Source organism: Chionomys nivalis, chromosome 18 (assembly GCF_950005125.1).
Source record: "Chionomys nivalis chromosome 18, mChiNiv1.1, whole genome shotgun sequence".
In the NCBI taxonomy this organism is placed as follows: domain Eukaryota; kingdom Metazoa; phylum Chordata; class Mammalia; order Rodentia; family Cricetidae; genus Chionomys; species Chionomys nivalis.
In genome coordinates this window covers 60,547,207-60,566,425 of record NC_080103.1, presented here as the reverse complement: position 1 = coordinate 60,566,425, position 19,219 = coordinate 60,547,207, and the positions used below count along the sequence as shown (strand labels likewise).

The 19,219-nt window shown below is 47.6% G+C and overlaps 2 protein-coding genes across 5 annotated transcripts in view; one reads left to right on the top strand and one right to left on the bottom strand.

Moving 5' to 3' along the window:
• Cryz (crystallin zeta) overlaps window positions 1-4,932 on the bottom strand; it is a 20,754-nt gene extending 15,822 nt beyond the window's left edge. The window contains exons 1-2 of one of the 4 annotated variants that reach the window (XM_057793487.1): window positions 3,570-4,038; window positions 2,990-3,049 (exon numbers count right to left, since the gene is read on the bottom strand). The gene's annotated coding sequence lies outside the window, so the exon portion shown is untranslated. The other 3 variants (XM_057793488.1, XM_057793486.1, XM_057793485.1) reach the window with 3 other exon arrangements.
• On the top strand, window positions 3,803-19,219 carry Tyw3 (tRNA-yW synthesizing protein 3 homolog). The gene is made up of 6 exons (XM_057793490.1): window positions 3,803-3,983; window positions 6,330-6,410; window positions 8,694-8,792; window positions 11,933-12,004; window positions 13,580-13,713; window positions 18,784-19,219. The coding sequence occupies exons 1-6, from the start codon at window positions 3,810-3,812 to the stop codon at window positions 18,992-18,994; spliced, it is 771 nt and encodes a 256-aa protein (XP_057649473.1). The 5' UTR covers window positions 3,803-3,809; the 3' UTR covers window positions 18,995-19,219.

Here is a 19,219-nt window from a genome sequence, read left to right as displayed (position 1 = left end):
GCACGGACGGACAGACAGAAACCCTCCCCAGTTAAGCTTCCACCTGACAAACACTCTAGGCCTTCTGGGCCAATAAGGCCGAGCACAGTTAGGGCAGAACTGCATATAGTTGGCCCTGAGGTACAGAAGGGGAGAGGCTGAAATATCAGATAAGGGTCCTACAACCCCACCTTTCTATGAGGGAATGTCAACAGTCACCCATCATGATCTTGGGGGATATCTCGTAAACAAGTAGTCAAAGCTTCCTGCTTCAGGTCACAGGGGCTTCGCTCAGAGGATGACACTTTCCAGTAGAGGTGCTGTGCCAAACCCAGAAAATGCTGTGAACCATACACACCACACACACACATACATCACAGAGTTACTGTGCCAAACCCAGAAAATGCCGTGAACTGTACACACCACACACCACACACACGCTCACACGCACTCACACGCAACTCATTTTTTTCTTTTTTTTCTTTTTTTTCATTGTCAGGCTGTGGCTAGACCCTGGGCCCTATGCTTGCTAAGCATCTACAACTGGGCTCTACAACCCATTCCAGCTTTTCTGAGATAGCGTCTAGCTATGTGGACCAGGTTGGTCTTGAAAATCCTACGCAGCCCACGCTGGCCCCCAGCTCTCCTTCGTACGGCCTCTGCATCTTGAATGCTGTGATTCAAGGATGTTGCCACCTCACTCTGCTTCTTCACTTTCCGGTTTCTATCATTTCCAGCACATCTGACCAACAGACACCCTTACCAGCCTGAAAAGACTATGGTAATAATAAAATCAAAATTGTTCTAAGCCAGGATCTGTCTCTTGTTGCTAACGCATTTATTTTCTTACATTTTGAGGTGGGGAAGGAAGGAGGTCAGGAGAGGGGCAGGAAGGCAGTTCCAGGCCTAGGAGACTGGCCCTCCTCACCTCCCCTACCACTTTGGATAATGCTGCAAAGGATAGCAACACCCTTCTGCGTCCCTTGATCTTATTCCCCGCTGAGCCTTTGCACTCGACTGATCAGGCTCCACACCAAACTCTCTGCCTTTGAACTCAACCACACTATCATCATCCACTTCGTAACCCTGGTGCTGTATCAAAGGGAATCACAAAGAAAGAAACAGCACGATATACCAACAGCAATTATGAAATTCTTTAAGCCCTAATATTCAGCTTTTCCTAAAACGTATGCGGTTTTTCTTTATCTCCACACATTTAATTATCTTCACAATAGGCAAGAATGGAAAGTTACTAAAACTGTTACCTTATGCAGGACTAAAAGCAAAGCCCCTACTTTGAAAATGAGAAGACACCAGAAGAGGTTCAGGGCCTGGGCAGGGTCACACAGGTCACAGGGAGCTAGAGCCCAAGTCCTGAGTCTTCAATGTAGGCAGACACTGTTTTTCTAACGTATGATCTTCTGAACTCACCTCTGGAAATAGTGGCCTAGATTGTCTTTAATGTCTCTGAAATGAATCCTGGGATGGATGAGAAATTGGGGTCACCAAGCTGCAGGCTGGAGTGTTGTGTGGTAGTTGATCACACTCTGACAATTAAGTTTGCTTTGAGTCAGAGGGCGGAGCTAGCCACTAGCCGACCAAAATTAACCATAGAGGTCTTGGAGGGACTGAGGACAGATAGGGGACAGAAAGCAGTGGGGCGGGGCTGAGAGAGGGGCTTAGTCTTTTGGGCTGAGGAACAGAGAGGAGGTCTGTGATGGCTTCTCTGTTATTTTTCCGATCATTTCAAGTTCTTACTCCAATATCTGACTCCCAATTTTCTATTGACAAAGAATAATTAGATAGACGCTTCACTGAAGCACATGTTTCTAACAAAGCCATCTACCTGGGCATTCTTCAAATGCCTATAAATTAAGAAACACACAGGATATGGGTCTATTGGGAAAGCTAATCTACCCGATGGTAGTGCACTCTCTGCATAAGCTACCTATGGGGATCACCTGCAACAGCAGAGAGAACCCCAGGCGGGATGCCTGGAACACAGGAAGCTTTAGCATCACCCATAGTCTCAGGAAGGATAACGCGGAGCTTTCTGCCACTTTGGGAGCATCTCACACTGAAGCCTAGGCTGACTTAGAACTCAGTTTGTAGACCAGGTTGGACTGGAGTCTTGGTGATTTTCCTGCCTCAGCCTTTCTAGCATGGACCGCCCTGCCTGTCTGCTTTATTTTTTGTTTGTTTGGTTTTGTGTTTTGTTTTGCTTTTTTAACTGTGGTTAAATGACTTTTCTATTTATCAAATACCTATGTTACAAATACAGTGCTTTGGTTTATTTTTATTTTACTTTTGTTTCTAGAACATACATAGTTAAAAATTCCTCCTCTTGGGCATGCTTGAATTCATCCATAGCTTTAAATGAAAATTGAAAAGATAGGAAAAAGGTTGAGACTGATGGGTCAGTTCTCAAACTCAGCGTAAAACCACCTTACCAATCAAGAGCACAGGGGGCTGGGGTTAGGTTTAGCAGCAAAGAGCACTGTCCCCTTACTGAGGACTTTATTTGGATTTTCTAGCACCAACATGGTAGATCAGGTTCAAAACCAACTCTCACTCCAGTCTGAGAGAACCCACACCCTCTTCTGTCCTCTGAGAGCCCTTGGCATGCATATGGTGCAGACATGCATGCAAAACGCCTATATGCATAAAATAGGTTTTAAAAAGAAGAGCAGAATAAAATAAGAATTTCTGGAGGTATATTAAAATGAAGGCTAAGAAAGAGACCCAATAAAAGATGTACTGCCACTGTTCAAGAATGGCTCGTCGTAGCGTGTGGACTTATTATTAACTTGGAAATGCAGATAAATTATACCAATTAAAGCGGCCAGTACCATTCTTGTGGCTGTGTGCTCACAGAGATGACCTGGCTCCAGTGTGAGGCAGTGGGGAGAGGTACGGTGACCGCTGCCTTTACTAAGAGCCGGAGCCTGCAGGGAGGGAGTCATGGTGGCTTTGGGGGCTCACGGGCTGAGGGCAAACAGTCCAACCTTACCTTTGTGCCTTTCAATCAATCATTAACATGTGTTTTCTGTTTATGTCAGCCCTGTAGAAGCTGCAAACGTACAAGATGTAGTTAAGAAAATAATACTTTTTTTCCTCTCTGTCCCTTTCTGTCCCTCTGTCCCTCTTCTTTTGAAGACTATGGTAGGGTTGGTGCCACAGAGTTTAAAGAAAGATACCAACGCCAGCTGCGTGCAGACTGGAGGACAGAGTACAGAAAGTCCTCTCTCTGCCTGTAGCTGGGGAGTCGGGGCACATGAGCCTTGGTGGCTGCAGAAATCACCCAGACTGAACCACCCGGCCACCCGCTGTGCACATCTCAAGGGTAGATCCTCCTCGAGCCTAGGGCTTGTTTTTGTTATTGTTGGTGGTGGTTGTGAGTTGTTTTATTTATTTATTTGTTTGCTTGCTTGCTTGCTCTTTAAAAGCCTCCCAGCAGACAGGGCTAGGAGCTTGCAGCCCTGGTCAACCGCCAGGTTGAAGCCGGTACACCGGGACAGAGGGAAGGAAATACAAGTATTCAAAACCAAGCGCAGCTCATTTGGAGAGATCGACGTTTAAAAACCACTTACCCTTCTCTTAGAGTAAGAATCAAAACCTCCTAAGCTCCAGAAGTTCCTCGGCAAGATAAACCGGCCACCCTTTCCAATTTTTGCAGGGCTCCTCCTCGTCGCTACGCCTCCTCTAGGGGGCGGAGGCCTGCATCCGCTGACCGCGCAAACGCAGGAGTTTGGTCCTCCGCGGCCACCGTGGCGGTTGTACGGCCGCGCCCACATAGACACGAGGCGGATGAGCCCGTGTCGCTCCCGCGCATGGACCGCGGCGCACAGTTCGGCCGCTGGAAGGCGCAGAGCCTGAGCAAGGCGGACCTCAGCCGGAAAGGCAGCGTGGACGAGGACGCGGTGGCGGTGGTGGAGCTCCTGAACTCGCGGGAAGAGTTCTTCACCACCAGCTCCTGCGCTGGCCGGATCCTCCTCCTGGATGGGGTGAGGCTCCCTGGCTCGCCCTGCCCGTGCCTCCTCGGGTCCCCGTGCTTCCTAACGGTGCTGGCTACCTACCTGGCGATTCTGCAGTTGGTGTCGCCGCTCTCACAAGCACCAGTGCCCCCAGGATGGTGAAAGTAGCTTCGGCGCTAGGAGAATTGGATTTGTGGGATGCTAGAGGGATGGATGCACCCGAATCCTCACCTGAGCCGCTCTCCTCAAGTCCCTGCTCTTTCTAGATGAGAAGCGCTGAGGTTCAGGGTCACTGCCACCCAGTGGTCCACTCCACTACTGCAGCTCTGCCCAGTTTTTTTTTTTTTTTTAGCTCTAAATGCAGCAGTACCTGTACAAGATGCAAAAGCCTGAGGCTGAGAACGCTGACCAGTTATCCGTATTGACTTAGGAAAGGTGCATGCACCCATCTCCTGCTGTCCCAAGAACTGAGGATACCTAGACAACTTCTGTTGCATAGAATGTCGTGTGGAGGAAATTGAGTCGTTTATTTTCAGCATTTGTCGCGGTGCCTGGCCTACCATTTATTAAAAGTTGCCTCGTATTCATTTTGTTACCGTTACTGTATCCAGAGCATCGAAGAGCACGCATGCATGGGTACAGTTTTTAGATCTAGTGTAATTAATCCTTTGCCGAACTCCCGGGTTAGCAAGGCGTTTATATTTCTTCCATCACGTTTTGTGGATGGGCACCCAACGCTGACTGCCCCCACCCCTTCTACCACTGCCCCATCTGGGTTTTTTTTTTTTTTCAGATCATCCCTAATGAGTCTCTGAAACACTGTTTCTCTCCTCAAAACCTTATCATACATGAACACGTTTGTCCTTTTTCATATTCACCTTTTAAGGCAGGATTCTTGGCTAAGCAACTGTGCTGAAACTTTGGGGCACATTTCTTCAGAAAATCCAGATTTATATTGTACTCTGTTCTGCAGCCCTATCCCCATTTTAGCCAATTGCTAAAATCGAACTCCTTTCTCCTTGGCTTTTGTTACCTGCTTTTGTCTGGCTTGTGTTCTTTGTTTAGGGGTGGCAGTACCGAGGACTAGACCTGGGGCCTCACAGGTGCTAGGCAGGCGTTCTGCGACTGAGCTGTGTCCCCAGCTCATCCCTGCCTTTTACCTTTTAAAGCAGGGTATTTAGAAGCTGCCAGGCTGGTCTTGAACCTGTAATCCTCCTGCCTCAGCTTCTGGAGTAGCTGTTTTTTTCTGTAATGCTTGCCCTCAACCCAAATATCTGAGACATGAGTCCCCAGACTCCACTCTTATACAAACACCCAAAGAGGTGCAGACAGACAGACAGAAGCCTAACACCCACTTAGTAGTGACTGTTCACTCTGAACTGTCTTAGGTCTGTTTTTGGACTCTTAGCGTATGTATCTTATTGGTTTTTGGTTTTATTCTTATTAGAAAAGAAGGAAAGTGAAAAACCAGGATAAGAGGAGCATAGAGGAACTGGAGATGTTCCCAAGTCATGGTGTTAGATCCTGTAAATTAGTTAAATGTAGACCACTCATTTGGCTCTGAGGTTTGTAGCAGACAGCACAAGGCCCAGCACATCTTACTAAAGTCTTCGTATGGAAACAGTTATTGAGGAGACGTGCTTCTGAGACCAGATGGCAGAGCATCCTCCAGTGCCCTTGTATAGATGGTTATTTTAGAGACACAGCCGTCTCCATGTGCAAGGTTGTCTCCTTTCACTTTTAGGTATCTTGGAGGAGGATCTGTATATTCCTACTAGGATTTGCAAATAAACAACATTTAAGTCAATGTGGTAATAGTAACCTTTTCAAATAGTTGACACTTTGGTCCTAGCTTCTTTGCCAATACAGTCTAATATAGAAATCACAAAATTATGCCCAAAGTGATGAGGAATGTGTTCAGAGGCGTGCCCATCCCAGGTATAAGCAAACGCTGGGTCTTGGTATCAGCCATCCTGTTCTACAGGGGTCCCCTCCCTTCGTCATCCTTCGCAACCAGATGCTGCTAGCATCCAACCCCTCAGCATCCTTCTCTTCCAATGAAAACATGACCAAATGGCATATGGCCCGTGGTGAGTGCACCCCCCTGGTACTCATGAGGCCTCGAGCTCCATCGCTAGCATCCTAGCACAAACACAGATGCAAACACACAGCCATGTTTCTGAACACACGAGTACTGTTACCATTCAAGCCCTAAGTTATTTGAGTTGATCTTCCTTTTTCGTTTTCTTTGTCCCAAAATATATTGAACTATTTTTAGTAATCCTTATGCATATTAATTTAAGAATGCTCATCATACGATGCAATGCATTGTACTTGTTTTGTTAAATGCTATAATTAAGTTGCTTGTCGTTTTAGAGCCCAAATGGTTCTGGGGTTCAGAAACAGCACTGTTGCTGGCTGCTGGTCACACACAAGCCTTGTGTGAAAGAGGATGTGGTAAGTTTTTAATATTTAAAAAATAAACTTTAAAATTCCACAGTTCCTTTAACTTTAATAGAAGATGCACATGTATAATTATAATGGCTGAAGATGCTGAAGCCTGGAGAACTCTGGCTCCATTGGTCCTGTCGGGCTGTAGAACGTTATGCTGAGAGTGTCCGTGTGCCTGCAGCTCAGCATGGCATCCTCTCGCCTGCAGCTCAGTGCCTGCAGCTCGGCAGAGCATCTTCTCTGCAGCTCAGTGCCTGCAGCTCGACACAGCGTTCCTCTCGGCAGCAGAGAGCCTGCAGCTCAGTGCCTGCAGCTCAGCACAGCGTCTTCTCTGCAACTCAGTGTCTGCAGCTCAGCACAGCGTCCTCTCTGCAGCTCAGTGCCTGCAGCTCAGCACAGCGTCCTCTCTGCAACTCAGTGTCTGCAGCTCAGCACAGCGTCCTCTGCAGCTCAGCAGAGCATTCTCTTGGCACCAGAGAGCCTACAGCTCAGTGTCTGCAGCTCAGCACAGCGTCCTCTCTGCAGCAGAGAGTCTGTGGGCATTTGGCACATTGAATTGAAGTCTTCCATTTTGGTTATTTAATAACTTTGCAACCTGGAACAAATTAAAGAAGGAGAAGGAGATTTTCCCTCCCTGCATGCTGGCTTCAGTGTTTGAAATCATTACACATTGTGGATCTGTTTCACAGCCTTCATGGCTGTGCTCGGTTGTGTCTCTGAGTCTTAAGTGTGAGGTGAGCGCATGGAAGGTTGTATCAGGCTGGTGCCTTTCCCACCTGGTCCTTTAGAAATCCAGTCCCATCCTGTGCAGAAAAGATGAAAGGACAGAGGTGGAGGCTGGGATTCAGGTGTTCTCATGTTGCACGTGGCTCCGTCTGTGTCTCTGGGAGTGGACCATGTATTCCTGATGCCTGCACTTGCTTTTCTGCTGCAGAGGATCTTTGCAGCAGCAGGGAAACTGCCAGCAATACCAGCAGAGAAGATGCCCTTTTTCCAACATCCATGGACCAGTCCCAAAGATGGACTCTGAGTTGTCCTGGACGGATTTGATGCTTCATGCTAAATGACTGGCTTTTGCTAGTGGTTGATAATAGACTCTGGTTGGACACAGACAGTTGAGGCTGCTGGTTGATAGGGAGAGTGAGATTAGGGTCATAATTGACAGCTCACTAGAATCAGTGGCGTGAAGGTGAGAGGGTGCTGCCCCCAAATACCAGGCAGGCAGAAATAGTAACTAGTATAGATTTTAGCTCAGATATAGTATTATGTGTTTGCCTTGTGCCACTGTTTCAGCTGTATATGCCACATGCCACTCAGGAAAGAAACTGGTATGTGACTCAGGTTGCTAAGAACAAGCAGCACACACTAGATGGCCACGGTATAATAGTTGCTTAGTGCAGGAATGAGGGGTAAGAGCCAGACCCTGGCATGGGAAAGACGGTGTAGCCCATGTCCTTGTGGAGCCTCGGCCGGTAAAACTGTGCGGACCCTGGCTAGTAGAGCTGTGCTCCAGCTAAGGACCATTGTACGCACATCCACTGTGTGCTTCAATAAAATGACCTTTCTTTTACCCTGCGGCATCTGCAAGAGATGGGCTTGTACCGGTACAGAAGGAACAGAAAAGTGCTGGCTGCTCTGAGTTCTTGGTGTGTCTCACGGTTTCCATTCTTAGGAGCCCATCTTGTACCCAGCAGAACGTTCTTCTGGGACGCACTAGGGAAGCACTGGGCTTTGCCTGCGTCTTCACAGTGCATGTGCCCCGTCTCATTCTAACACCGAAACATGTCACCAGCTTTCCAAGTACAGGCTCCAGGTACTACATCCTTAAGAAACTAAATTAAACAATACTTTACTTTTGCCAGTTGGAGCGGCTAGAAAGGGTACAGAAGACTCAGATTTGTGGGAAAGGTAGAAATCAAGTCCTTTAAAAAAATAAGCAAATGAGGTGGCTCAGTGGATAAAAGCACCTGCTGCCCGCCCATCCCGATGGCCCGAGTTGATCTCCGGGACCCACGTGGTAAAGGAAGAGAACCAAGGGAAGCCGTCATTTGACCCTCATAGGTGTCATATGCAGAAGCTCCACCCAATAAATAATAAACGTAAAGAAATAATCAAAATGAGCTGTAATAATGTTCTTAATGAAAGAATGCCAAGAAAGCAGAGGAAAGGAATTCCAGACAGCGTGTGCTTAGCAAGCTAGACTTTCTCGGAGAGCGAAGGAAGAAGGTAGGAGGGAAGGGTTGGCGGGGCGGGGCAGCCATGCCTGATGCTGCCCTTCGGTCCCTGCAGATGGCAGCTCTTCAGGGTGCGACCAGCAGTGCCGTTCTGAAGTTTGAACCGTTTATCCTCCACGTGCAGTGCCGGACTCTGCAGGACGCACAGACCCTGGTAAGACTTTGTGCCAGCTCTTGAATATCAACATCTGTGGGCAAAATCAGCGTTAGGCTTTAAGCCACCCTTTGAAATTCATTGGTGGTTTATTTAGCTATTGTTTTGATTTAATTGTTTTCATCTGGTTGGTCAGTCTAGCTATTTTTATCTAGTGTTAAGAGCAGGGACTCCTGGTCATCTCTGGGAAAATAAAATACAAACCCACACATGGCCGCCATCATCCTCACCATCCTCCGGGTGATTTCACAGGCCTGCGTCTTTGGGTTTCTTCCAAGTTTTAGGAGGAAGCTGTGGGACTGCATGTATGCCATCTCCCTGTTTGTTTTTACACCTTGACTTCCACGCAGAGCCGTTTCATTACAAGTGTAACTTAGTAACAGCGCTCCGTTCCTGTGCTTCACAGAGCAGCTGAGTCGTAGCCAGCATAAAAGCGTTTCTACAAATGGTGTGGCTGGGTTAGCCTGCCGTCGATGCCTTGAAGGCCACTTCAACTCTAACACCAAGATGAGATTGGCGTTTGTGTAGAGGGATGGAAAAAACACACCAAAGAGATGCCATTGCGCACTGTTTAAAGCTGTGCAAAGAGAAAGTGAAGCCCTAGAGATGCCCTTTGAGCATCAGTTAAGATGTAGTACTCGGCAGCCTGAGTTTTTCCTCTAGATTTGGATGTGTCCTAATCGCCTCTTGCTCCAGACTATACCACCAGTGATGCTTAAGCTTGACCTGTCCAGTTTCCATGCCAGGTCCAGCCCTGAGAACTAATCCTGGCGTTACCTGTTGGATGCACTCTCCGGGGTCAGAGCTGGGGTGGGAGAGTGACATGCAGAGCTGACACAGTGGAGCCACAGATGTTCTCCGCCCGAGAGCACGCTCAGTATCGCCCAGTCTGTCGGGTGCTAGGGGGAAGTAGAAAAGGCCTGTGCTGTCTCCCCAGAGGGATCTGTATTTGTTCCGGAGGAGGCAGATGAGCAGTAAGAAGACAAACAGTGTCTCATTGAGATGGGTGCTGATTAGGGCCTGGTCGAGGGCTGCTGGAGAAGGCTTCCCACTGAATGGGAACATGTCATATGAGAAGAATCTAGCACAGGCAGACTAGTCCAGACAGAGGGAATGACAGAAATAGAGGCCGCTATCAAGAAAGACTTTTGAGTGTTCAGAGCATAAAAGAAGCCAGATGAGACTGGAGAGGAAGGCAGGGAATCAATCATATAGAATGTTATTTATCATGGGATAGCATTTGGACTCCATTGTGGCCTGTTTGTAAGAAGGATTAAAGGTCATGGATGAAAACAAACACAGAAAGTCCATGAACAGAGATGGAGAGCTGGGTGAACCAAGGTGTGAGCTGAAGGTAGAAGCAACAGGAATTTCTTGTGAGGTAGAGGGGTCAAAAGCTAAAGCAAGTGCTCTTTGGCGCCTGAGACACTGTATGAATGATGGTGCCTATCTTAGTTAGGGTTTCTATCGCTGTGAGAGACACCTAGGCTGTAGCAACTCTTATAAAGGAAAACATTTCATTGGAGTGGCTTTCAGTTTTAGAGGTTTAGTCCATTATCATGGTGGGACATGGTGCTGGAGAAGGAGCTGAGAGTTTTACATTTTGATCTGCAGGCAACAGGAAGTGAACTGTGTCACTGGATGTAGTAGCTTGAGCATAGGAGACCTCAAAGCCCACCCCAACAGTGACACACCTACTCGAACAAAGCCACACCTCCTATTAGCTCCTATTGGTATGTCAGGGACCGGCCTCGACAAAATTATTTCTTACCAGGGTAGGGGCATTGGAATTGAATAAATATAAGTAAAGAATATGAAGGTGCATAAAAATAAAGGGACAGAAAACATAGAAAATATCAGGAGTGCATTCCAGTGACTGAAATCCTGGAATTCACTACCCGTGTTTATTTTTCCACAGCTTTTATACCCAACATAAACATAAAGGGGGGGGGGTGTAACAAAGTAACAAAGACTTTATCAACATGATACAAGATAACTCACACAGGCAGTGGTCTTACCACTCTGAGACATCAAATAACTATCATTCTGTGGTCTAGGTAGCAAAGGTGCTCTAGGTTACTATTCTGAAGACCTCACTTCCCCAGATGATCATAGTTACTAAAGAAGGAGCAGAAGTATGTTTGCATATCCTGTTGTCAGCATGGCACGGAGCTGTCTTAAGTTCAAAAGAACCAAGTAATCACCTGAGTTAGGATGTGCAATATGCCTATCAATCTCCAGACTCTCTAACCATCAGACAAGGTGGAAATGGACCTGCATTTTCCGGCCTCCACATTGGTGCCTCTCCCTACAGGAACCATTTTCTTCCAATCCACCACAGTACCCTCTGTCAAAGACTTGAGAGAGAAACATTCAGTCCACTGTGGAAGAGTAATCTCACAAACAATGCATACACAGTGCCTTACACGGGGAACTGAGCTCAGCACAGTGCATGTGGTACCTTACGCAGGGAATGGATGTCTCTAAAGGAGAGCCACCCAGAACAAATTCTCCATGCTTGCACTTCTGACATCTGAAGCCAGACCGTGCTTTGTGTAGTTTTGTGTAGTCTGCGTGTTACACCACAGAATGCTGTGGTAGCGCCCTGGCTGTACTACTCCTTGTACATCGGTGCCTCCCAACCACCACCACGGCCCTGTAAATGCTGTTGCAGGATGCCCCAGAGGGACAAAAGCATGCCGAGATAAGAGCTGCTGAGCTGAAGGAAGGCCTGTGCCCTAGAGAGGCCAGCCAGGCAGCTGGACATCACAAGTTCAGCATGTTCAGGCCCAGAAGTGCTTGTCCTGTGGCATCTCATGGTTTCCTTTAGGACTGGAATGGATCTGAGGGAGCTTTGCTCTTTCTTAGAGAAAACACCTTCATTTGAAGTTTGCGTTTGTCCAATACGGTTTAGACTTTAGTTCGTGGTCATTGGCCAGAAGCCTGTTCACCCTCTCTAATGACATTTCCAGAGCTGCTCTTGAGGTACGTGTAGCAGGAACTGTGATGGGTCTTTTACACAGTGCACACAGCCAAGCACATTAGTGACCAGTCTTGCAGTTACCTGTTTCTGCCCCTTATGGGACATAAGTGAGGGTCTGGCTAGCTGGCATAACTTAGGGTGCTGTGTTTTCTTGCAGCATTCGGTGGCCATCGACTCTGGCTTCAGGAACTCTGGCATCACAGTGGGAAAGCGAGGAAAGACCATGCTGGTAAGGTCATCGGCAAGAACAGTTCTGGGGCTGTGACAGAATCCGGATCACTGGAGCCACCGGTTACTGCTCCTGCTCTTTCCCTCCCTGCTCAGAATGCCTTACTGAAGTGGCAGGCTCTGCCCTACGTAGAAATGCAGAGTTTGGACTTACATTTGAGTCCTGTTTTCTATCCCCCTTCTCTTCTTACCTTGAACCTGGTTCCTTGCGTCCCCGCCTCCTCCTGAGTCATCAGGGGATAAGGGAATGAGTATGCTTGCCCTGTGTTGAGAGCCTCATAGGTATCGAGTCCTCCATGTTGATGACCTGATTACAGCCATGCTTTATAACCTGCGTGAGCTCTTTGATGCCTGGGGTCTGCTGTCTGCTTGAAGGTCAACAGACTGCTCTCCTTGGACCATGTCCAGCCCCTGGGAAACCAAATCCACTCTACCTTCTGATTCATGCTTGGGTACCACTTCTTTTATACCATTCCATCAAAACTGAGTAGTAACAGATACTGTATGGCCTGAAAAATCAAGGACATTTATTATCTGTCCCTTCATAGCAAAGGTTCACCAGCCCTCAATCTAGATGGTCCCCCAGGTTCTTAAACCCTGCATTCTCCTTGTCCTTCCTGGCCAAGCCAACCCATAGTGATTTTGCCCAGATCCTGTTGTGCTCACTGTCTGCACAGCTCACACTGTGTGTGGACATGTCAAATTCCTGCTATTCTAGCTCTCTCCACTCTCTGTTTTTAACAAATAGCCTATTTCCCAAATAGAGGTGGCTTACAAAGAACTTAGGAAGCATCTAGACAGTAAGTCAAAGCCTTCGCTCCACAGAATATCTGGTCCCCAAGAGAAAGCACAACCATTTCTTCACCTTTCTCTCCTTTGTCCCCTATGTCCAGTTAGTCACTGGTCTGATCATATCCGCCTCTGTGCCTTTCCAGCTAGGCTGTATACCCTATCTGAGTCAGAGCTCAGCATCCGTCTCCTCACTTCTAAGACTGTCTCCTGATGGGCTGGCTCCAGAGAGTTCTCCAGTTCCTAACCCATAGTTGTCAGAATCTCTCCTTTAAAACACCAGGGTCTCCCAAGCTTCCTTGGGGGATATCCTGACCCTTTCCCCGACAGAGCTGCTGAGATTGCCGGCCCTATGCGCTGAGCAGGCAGCCCCATGTGCTGCATAGTAGAGGAAGCGTGGCTTCTCCTTGTCATCCATCCACCGCTCCAGTAGATGCTGGAAGAGACTGGTTTTTCCTTGAGTTCTCTACAGATGTTTCTTTGGTTTCTCTTTCTAAAATTACGTACTAAAGTTTTCTTGGCTCTAGTGGGATTGAAACTGCTCAAAGTTACTGGGTTCTTAGATGTTATCCGCTTCTCTGAGAAGAATGTGTAGATGCCCTTCTGGAAAAGAAGCTGTACATGACCAGAACTCTGTTTCATCTCCTTCGCTTTGCTTGAGTTTAACTAAATTACAGACATCAAGGGCCTACGTACTCTAAGGAAGGGAACTGTTCCGGCTGAGCTCTATCAGAACCTCTCTCTCACTGGGCTCCGTTCTTCATACCTAAACTGCTTTCTCTTCTAGGCTGTCCGGAGCACACATGGATTAGAAGTTCCATTAAGTCATAAGGGAAAATTGATGGTTACAGAGGAATATATTGAGTTCCTACTAACTATAGCAAATCAGAAAATGGAAGAAAACAAGAGAAGGATTGAAAGGTACAGTCAATTATTTATTTCCATGTAATTCATATATTCCTTTGTCATTCTTGAAAATAGGGACACGTACTCCTTTAAGGTTATAGTCTAAACTGCTTGTGTGATTGTAGACCTTCTGTGGAGAAAAGAAAGATGATTGAGGTCATGGGAGGACTAGGGCACACTGATGGGCACTCGGAGATTGCAGAGGGAGGCTTCACAGAGACAGCCAGACATGTGACCGCCAGGAGAATGCACCAGAGAGAGAGTCCAGCAGCTGTGGGAACAGAGGTTGAAGGAAGGTTGTGCACACTGCCATGGAGCAGATATGGAATCACATCATAGCCCATTGGAAAGAAGACTAGATTTCAGCTCACAACTCTGTTCTCGTTCTTCAGCTCTGCCACCTGCACACGCTCCCTTTTACAGGGCTTTGTATAAACACTGCCTTCCATGTGCGTGAGCAGTGCCACCGAATCCTCTGGGCAAGCTATGTATCTGTCGGTTTGGGTTTTGGTGTGGTTTTTGGGGGGGCTGTTTTGTGTGTGCGCATGCATGCACTTGCTATGTGAGTGTGCATGCGCAGCCCAAGCACACTTGTGGAGGTCGAGGACAACTCTGGGTTGCGTGGGTTTCAGAGACTAAGCTCAGGCCCTCAGGCTCGCGTGGCAGGTGCTCTTACCCCCTGAGCACTGCACTGTGGCTCACCAGCCAAAGCTGCACAGTTCCCGGTTACAGAGCGATGGGCATTTTGGCATCATTTGTGATTTCCCTTTCTCCTTCCCATCCTCTTGACAGTCCCATCTCTCATCACTCCCTAAATACCTCTCCAGTCATTTCCCTGCCATCTTCATTGCCTTTCTTTACTCACAACCTCTCAGAGCAGGGTGTAGACAGGATGTCTGCCTTTGGTCTCTGTACTACTGTCAGAGTCTTGTCCATACTAGAGAGGAAACCCATGCGCTGATCCCTGCCAGAACCCCTCAACTACCTAGAGATTTGCAGCTGCGGCTAAGACCGAAGGTGCCGTGATGGCAGTGGGAACTTGTCCCCACAGCAGCCTGGTTCAACCCTGTCCCACCAAGTTCCTCAGCCTCGCTCCACCAAGTCACTGTCTTGTTATCACTAACCTGGGGAAATGCTAGCCCAGAGAACAGTTACTGATATCACTAAACACCACGTTCTTTGTGGCAGGCCTCGGTGCCTGCTGTGGGCTCTCAGAACAGGAGAGCCTTAATACAGTCATCCCACCCAGCACAGACTCCTTAGAGGCAACCCCCCCCCCCCGGGGAGCTGTGTGGCCTGTATCAGACAGATTAGATGCAGGAATGAGAAGCCCGTTCCTCACCCACAATGGCTATCTCAGAGCAGTGCAGGGCTGAGAAGCTGATTCCTCACCCACAGTGGCTATCTCAGAGCAGTGCAGGAATGAGAAGCCTGTTCCTCACCCACAGTGGCTATCTCAGAGTAGTGCAGGGGTGAGAAGCCCATTCCTCACCCACAGTGGCTGTCTCAGGATTACAGCAGGTAGATCCTGGTTTTAAAAAATTGCTCATAAACCCGGCCACAAAGCATGGACTCCTACCCAAAGTAGGATCAGCTGACACGCGCCTGGCTGCCCACCAGACTGCAGACAGGAACTGCAAACCGACACATACTGCCACCAGAGTCGAAGTCTACAGATGTGCTCCACAGGGGCTGTTTGTGGAGATGCAGGAAGCAACGGCTCAGTTTCTCTATATTCTGCCCTGAATTTCAACAAGATTATAAATATAGCCCAAGATCAACTAACTATACACCTGGTGAAGTTAATTGAGCCACGTTCACCAACCATAAAATCAAATTATGAGTTAAATCCTTTGACTCAGAAATGTATTTTGAGATGATAGTCTGCGTGCCACTATCAAGAGAGCCAGGCTCATCATATAAAATCAGGAAAAAATTAAAGAAGGGTAAAAAGTGTCTTAAGATCCTGATTACAAGATTACGTGTGGCTTCAGAGCATGTGAGCAAATTAAGGTGCTCCTCTGGGAGCCGTCTGCACATTAGCCAGATGCAGGCACAGAACTCCTGGTCTTGGAGGAGAAAAGGGCATCAGCTGGCGGGGGGGGCACCGGGGGGGAGAAGAGGAGGATGTGGGGTGCGGGGGGAGAAGGGGAAGACGTGCGGGGGCATGTTTCTCGTGGTTGAGATAGAACTGGAGCTCTCAAGTCAGCAAACATCAACAATAGCTGCTTTAGAAGTATGACAAAGAGTTAAAAATTAAAGAACTTACAAATATGTTGCATGTGTTGTTAGATGCGTGCATATGTATATGAAGGTATGATGTATGTGTGCATGGCATGCTTGTGTGTCAGTGTGCATCCTTATGTGTCAGTGTGATATATGTGTATCTGGTTACATGTGTGCACATATGTATGAGAGTGGTGTCATGTGTGGTGTGTGTGTAGTATCTGCACATGTATGCAGGTGTGCCTATGTTTGTGGGGGGGTGGTATCTATGCAGGTGTGCCTATGTATGATATATGTGTGTTATCTGCACATATGTTCAGATCTGGAAGTCTTGTGTCCTGCTCTGACTCTGCCTTGAGACAGAGTCCCTGACTAAACCTGGCGGTAGGATGGGGGCAGAAAGACCTTAGCTGCCCTCAGCCTCAGCTCCTCACAGAGCTGCTCCTCAGGCTCAGACGCTCTCAAGCCTCTGCTGTGGTGCTGGGGTCCGAACTCAGACCCAGACACTTATGCAGCAAGCACTGTTACCCATTGAGCCATCTCCTCAAACCCTAAATACTTTTAATAGAGAAAAGGTCACATTCATGTTTGTGAAAAACAGTCCCCATGCCTGCCTCTCTGTGGGTAGGGGCTCAGCCAGCAGAGCAGCATAAAGCCTGCGGCGGGCGTCTGGAGCCAGGCAGGGCAGTCCTGGGACCATGGCTGCTTCGTAAAGAGCCAGTTTGGAGACTGGAGGAGACAGGGACCGACAAACACCAAAAGATGTATCAGACATAACGATATCCAGGGGGGAAACCGGAGGTTTGTAGATCTGCCTTTGGAGGGGTTCTTTGTTAGTACCAGGTCACCGAGTAGAAAGAAATTAACCATGTTCTTCTTTTCATCAACTGTGTAATAAAATATTAAATAAAACAGAATAAAGGGCTGAATATATTGGCATATAATATTGTTAAGAATAAAGAAATCAGAAAGGCAAAGTAATCTGTTTGCACTGGTTGGGCTTTTTTTTTAACCTTTTTACTGTGGTAAAATATGAGTGACAGAAATTTACCGATCTGACCAATGGCATTGTGTACGTCCGCATTAGTAGCTGTTCTGACCAATGGCATTGTGTACGTCCGCATTAGTAGCCATCACCCATCCATCTCCAGAGCTTTCATCATCCTGAGCAGACACTGAGCTCCGGCCTCTCTCCATCCTACAGCTTCTCCCAGCATTCCGCTGTCCGTGTGTGTGTGTGTGTGTGTGTGTGTGTGTGTGTGTGTGTGTGTGTGTGTGAGTGTGTGTGTGTGTGAGCGAGCGTGTGAGCGTGTGTGAGTGTGGCTACTCCAGCCGCTTGATCACGCAGTCTGTCCTGTGTGTAGTTCCTGTCTTGGTGTACTCTCGTGTGGTACTCCCGCGGTAGTGGTTTTGTTTGTCGCAGCACCGGGTATGGCCTAGGCCTTATGCATACTTTGCAAGAGGACCGTCACGGCTACAACCCCTGACTTTAAGGAGGCTGCGGTACTGTGGGTGCCTCAGTCACTTTTCTTTCCCAGACAGGCCACACCCCATTGTGTTTATGGATCTGATTTTGTTTCCCTATTGTGGGAGATTTGTTTGTGTTTTCACCCTGAGACCACACGTGGTGTGGACTGTAGAGTTTTCTGGCTGACGCAGACGGGATAGATGGATGCGGAGAGTAGGGGAACTAAAATGGTGGTGGAGAAGAGAGTGAAGTGATCTTTGCTCCCTCGCTCCATGAATCCATCAGGTTTATTCCCTAATATTTGACTCCTGAACTTCATTGGCTAATAAAACATTAAGAGAAGCCACAATCCCCTGTTCATCTGTTGATAGGCAGTTTACAGCTTTCCCTACAGGAAATGCCACCGCCTGGCAGTGGTGTCTTTACACAGAAAGTTTAAGCTTCTTAGGAAGCTGTTAGTCTGGTTTTGTGTTGTTGTCTGTTTTTGGTATTAAACCCAAGAAAGCCATCATTGCCAAATTCAGTCTGGTGATGTTTCCCTATTTGTTTGTTTGAGTTCTTGTTTAGGTTTTCATGGGTATTTACTTTAACTAGCAGGTGATTTCAACACTGTTAGTGACTGAGTGAGTAAAGGGTTGGTGAAATGTTTCTCTGGCCGCCCTTCTGTCCGCTGCAGCCCCCAGCTCTACTCCACATAGATGAGAACTTCATAGCTAACCCCTCCCAGTGCTGACCACAGTCTCACCTAGGCTGCACAGTAGGACTCTAGGAAACAGCAGTGTGCTGATATTGTCATGACAGCCGTGAACTGGATAAGGATGAATATGTACTCATGTGTTCTTTCAGAAGGTACTGGAGTGTGCAGGCCTGCTAGGCAGTGCAGTTGAGAGAGGAGCCCAAGGTAGATCCTCAGCTTTTGTAACAGTACAGCTGGGCATTCTGACCAGTAACTGTAATTCTTCCCAGGGAATGGTGAACGCCCAAGATGGGCCTTGGAGTCACTGGGTTTCCAAAATGAGGTGCTATTATTCCCTAGAGAAAGTGGTGTGCAGCCAGAAGTGTGGTGAAGGGAAGCTCTGGCCCGGCCCTGGGTGGGGTTTAGAAGGAGATCCCTGCATGGAAGGAGCTGACTGTGAGGAGGGAGGCATGCTGATGCAGAGATGGGAACACAGCCCTGGACTAGAAACGGGTGTCTGTGAGTAGCATTCGTAAAGAGTGAGAACAGAGTTCACAGTGATGAAGGCCAAGTTGTAGTTGATTGACTTTATAATCTATCAGGCTAAACCATGACATTGTCAAGCTTAAAAACTACATCAAGTCTAGGTGTGTTTCAGTCACTCCCTTTTAGAATGCCGGTCAGTATATGGAACCATATATCTAATTCCTTACAGGTTTTATAACTGTCTACAACATGCTATGGAAAGAAAAACCATCTCCAGCTCACATTCTGAGATCAAAGAGAAAAATAACCCACTTTATACTCATAAGAATAAAAGGAACCAAGAAAAAGCACATGACCCATCTGTCCCTGAAGACAAAGAAAAGGAGCTGGAAGGTGGCGACGGCCTGGGAATCAGTGCTGTGTTCTCCTCGGAGGACTAAGACTTGGCTCTGGCCGTGCCCGACACACATTATTAAGATGCTCTTTACCAGAGTGCTGTGTTTGCTGAGTGCCCTTCGGGTACAAGAGCTCATTCCTCTCTGTTTCAGAGAAGCTCGCAAGTGTAAATGGCTTTTCAAAGTAGCTTTGTGTATTTGCTCTCTGAACACTTTTTAAGGATATTAGGAGTCACTCCACAAATAAACTTACAACTTTTGATGCCTGTC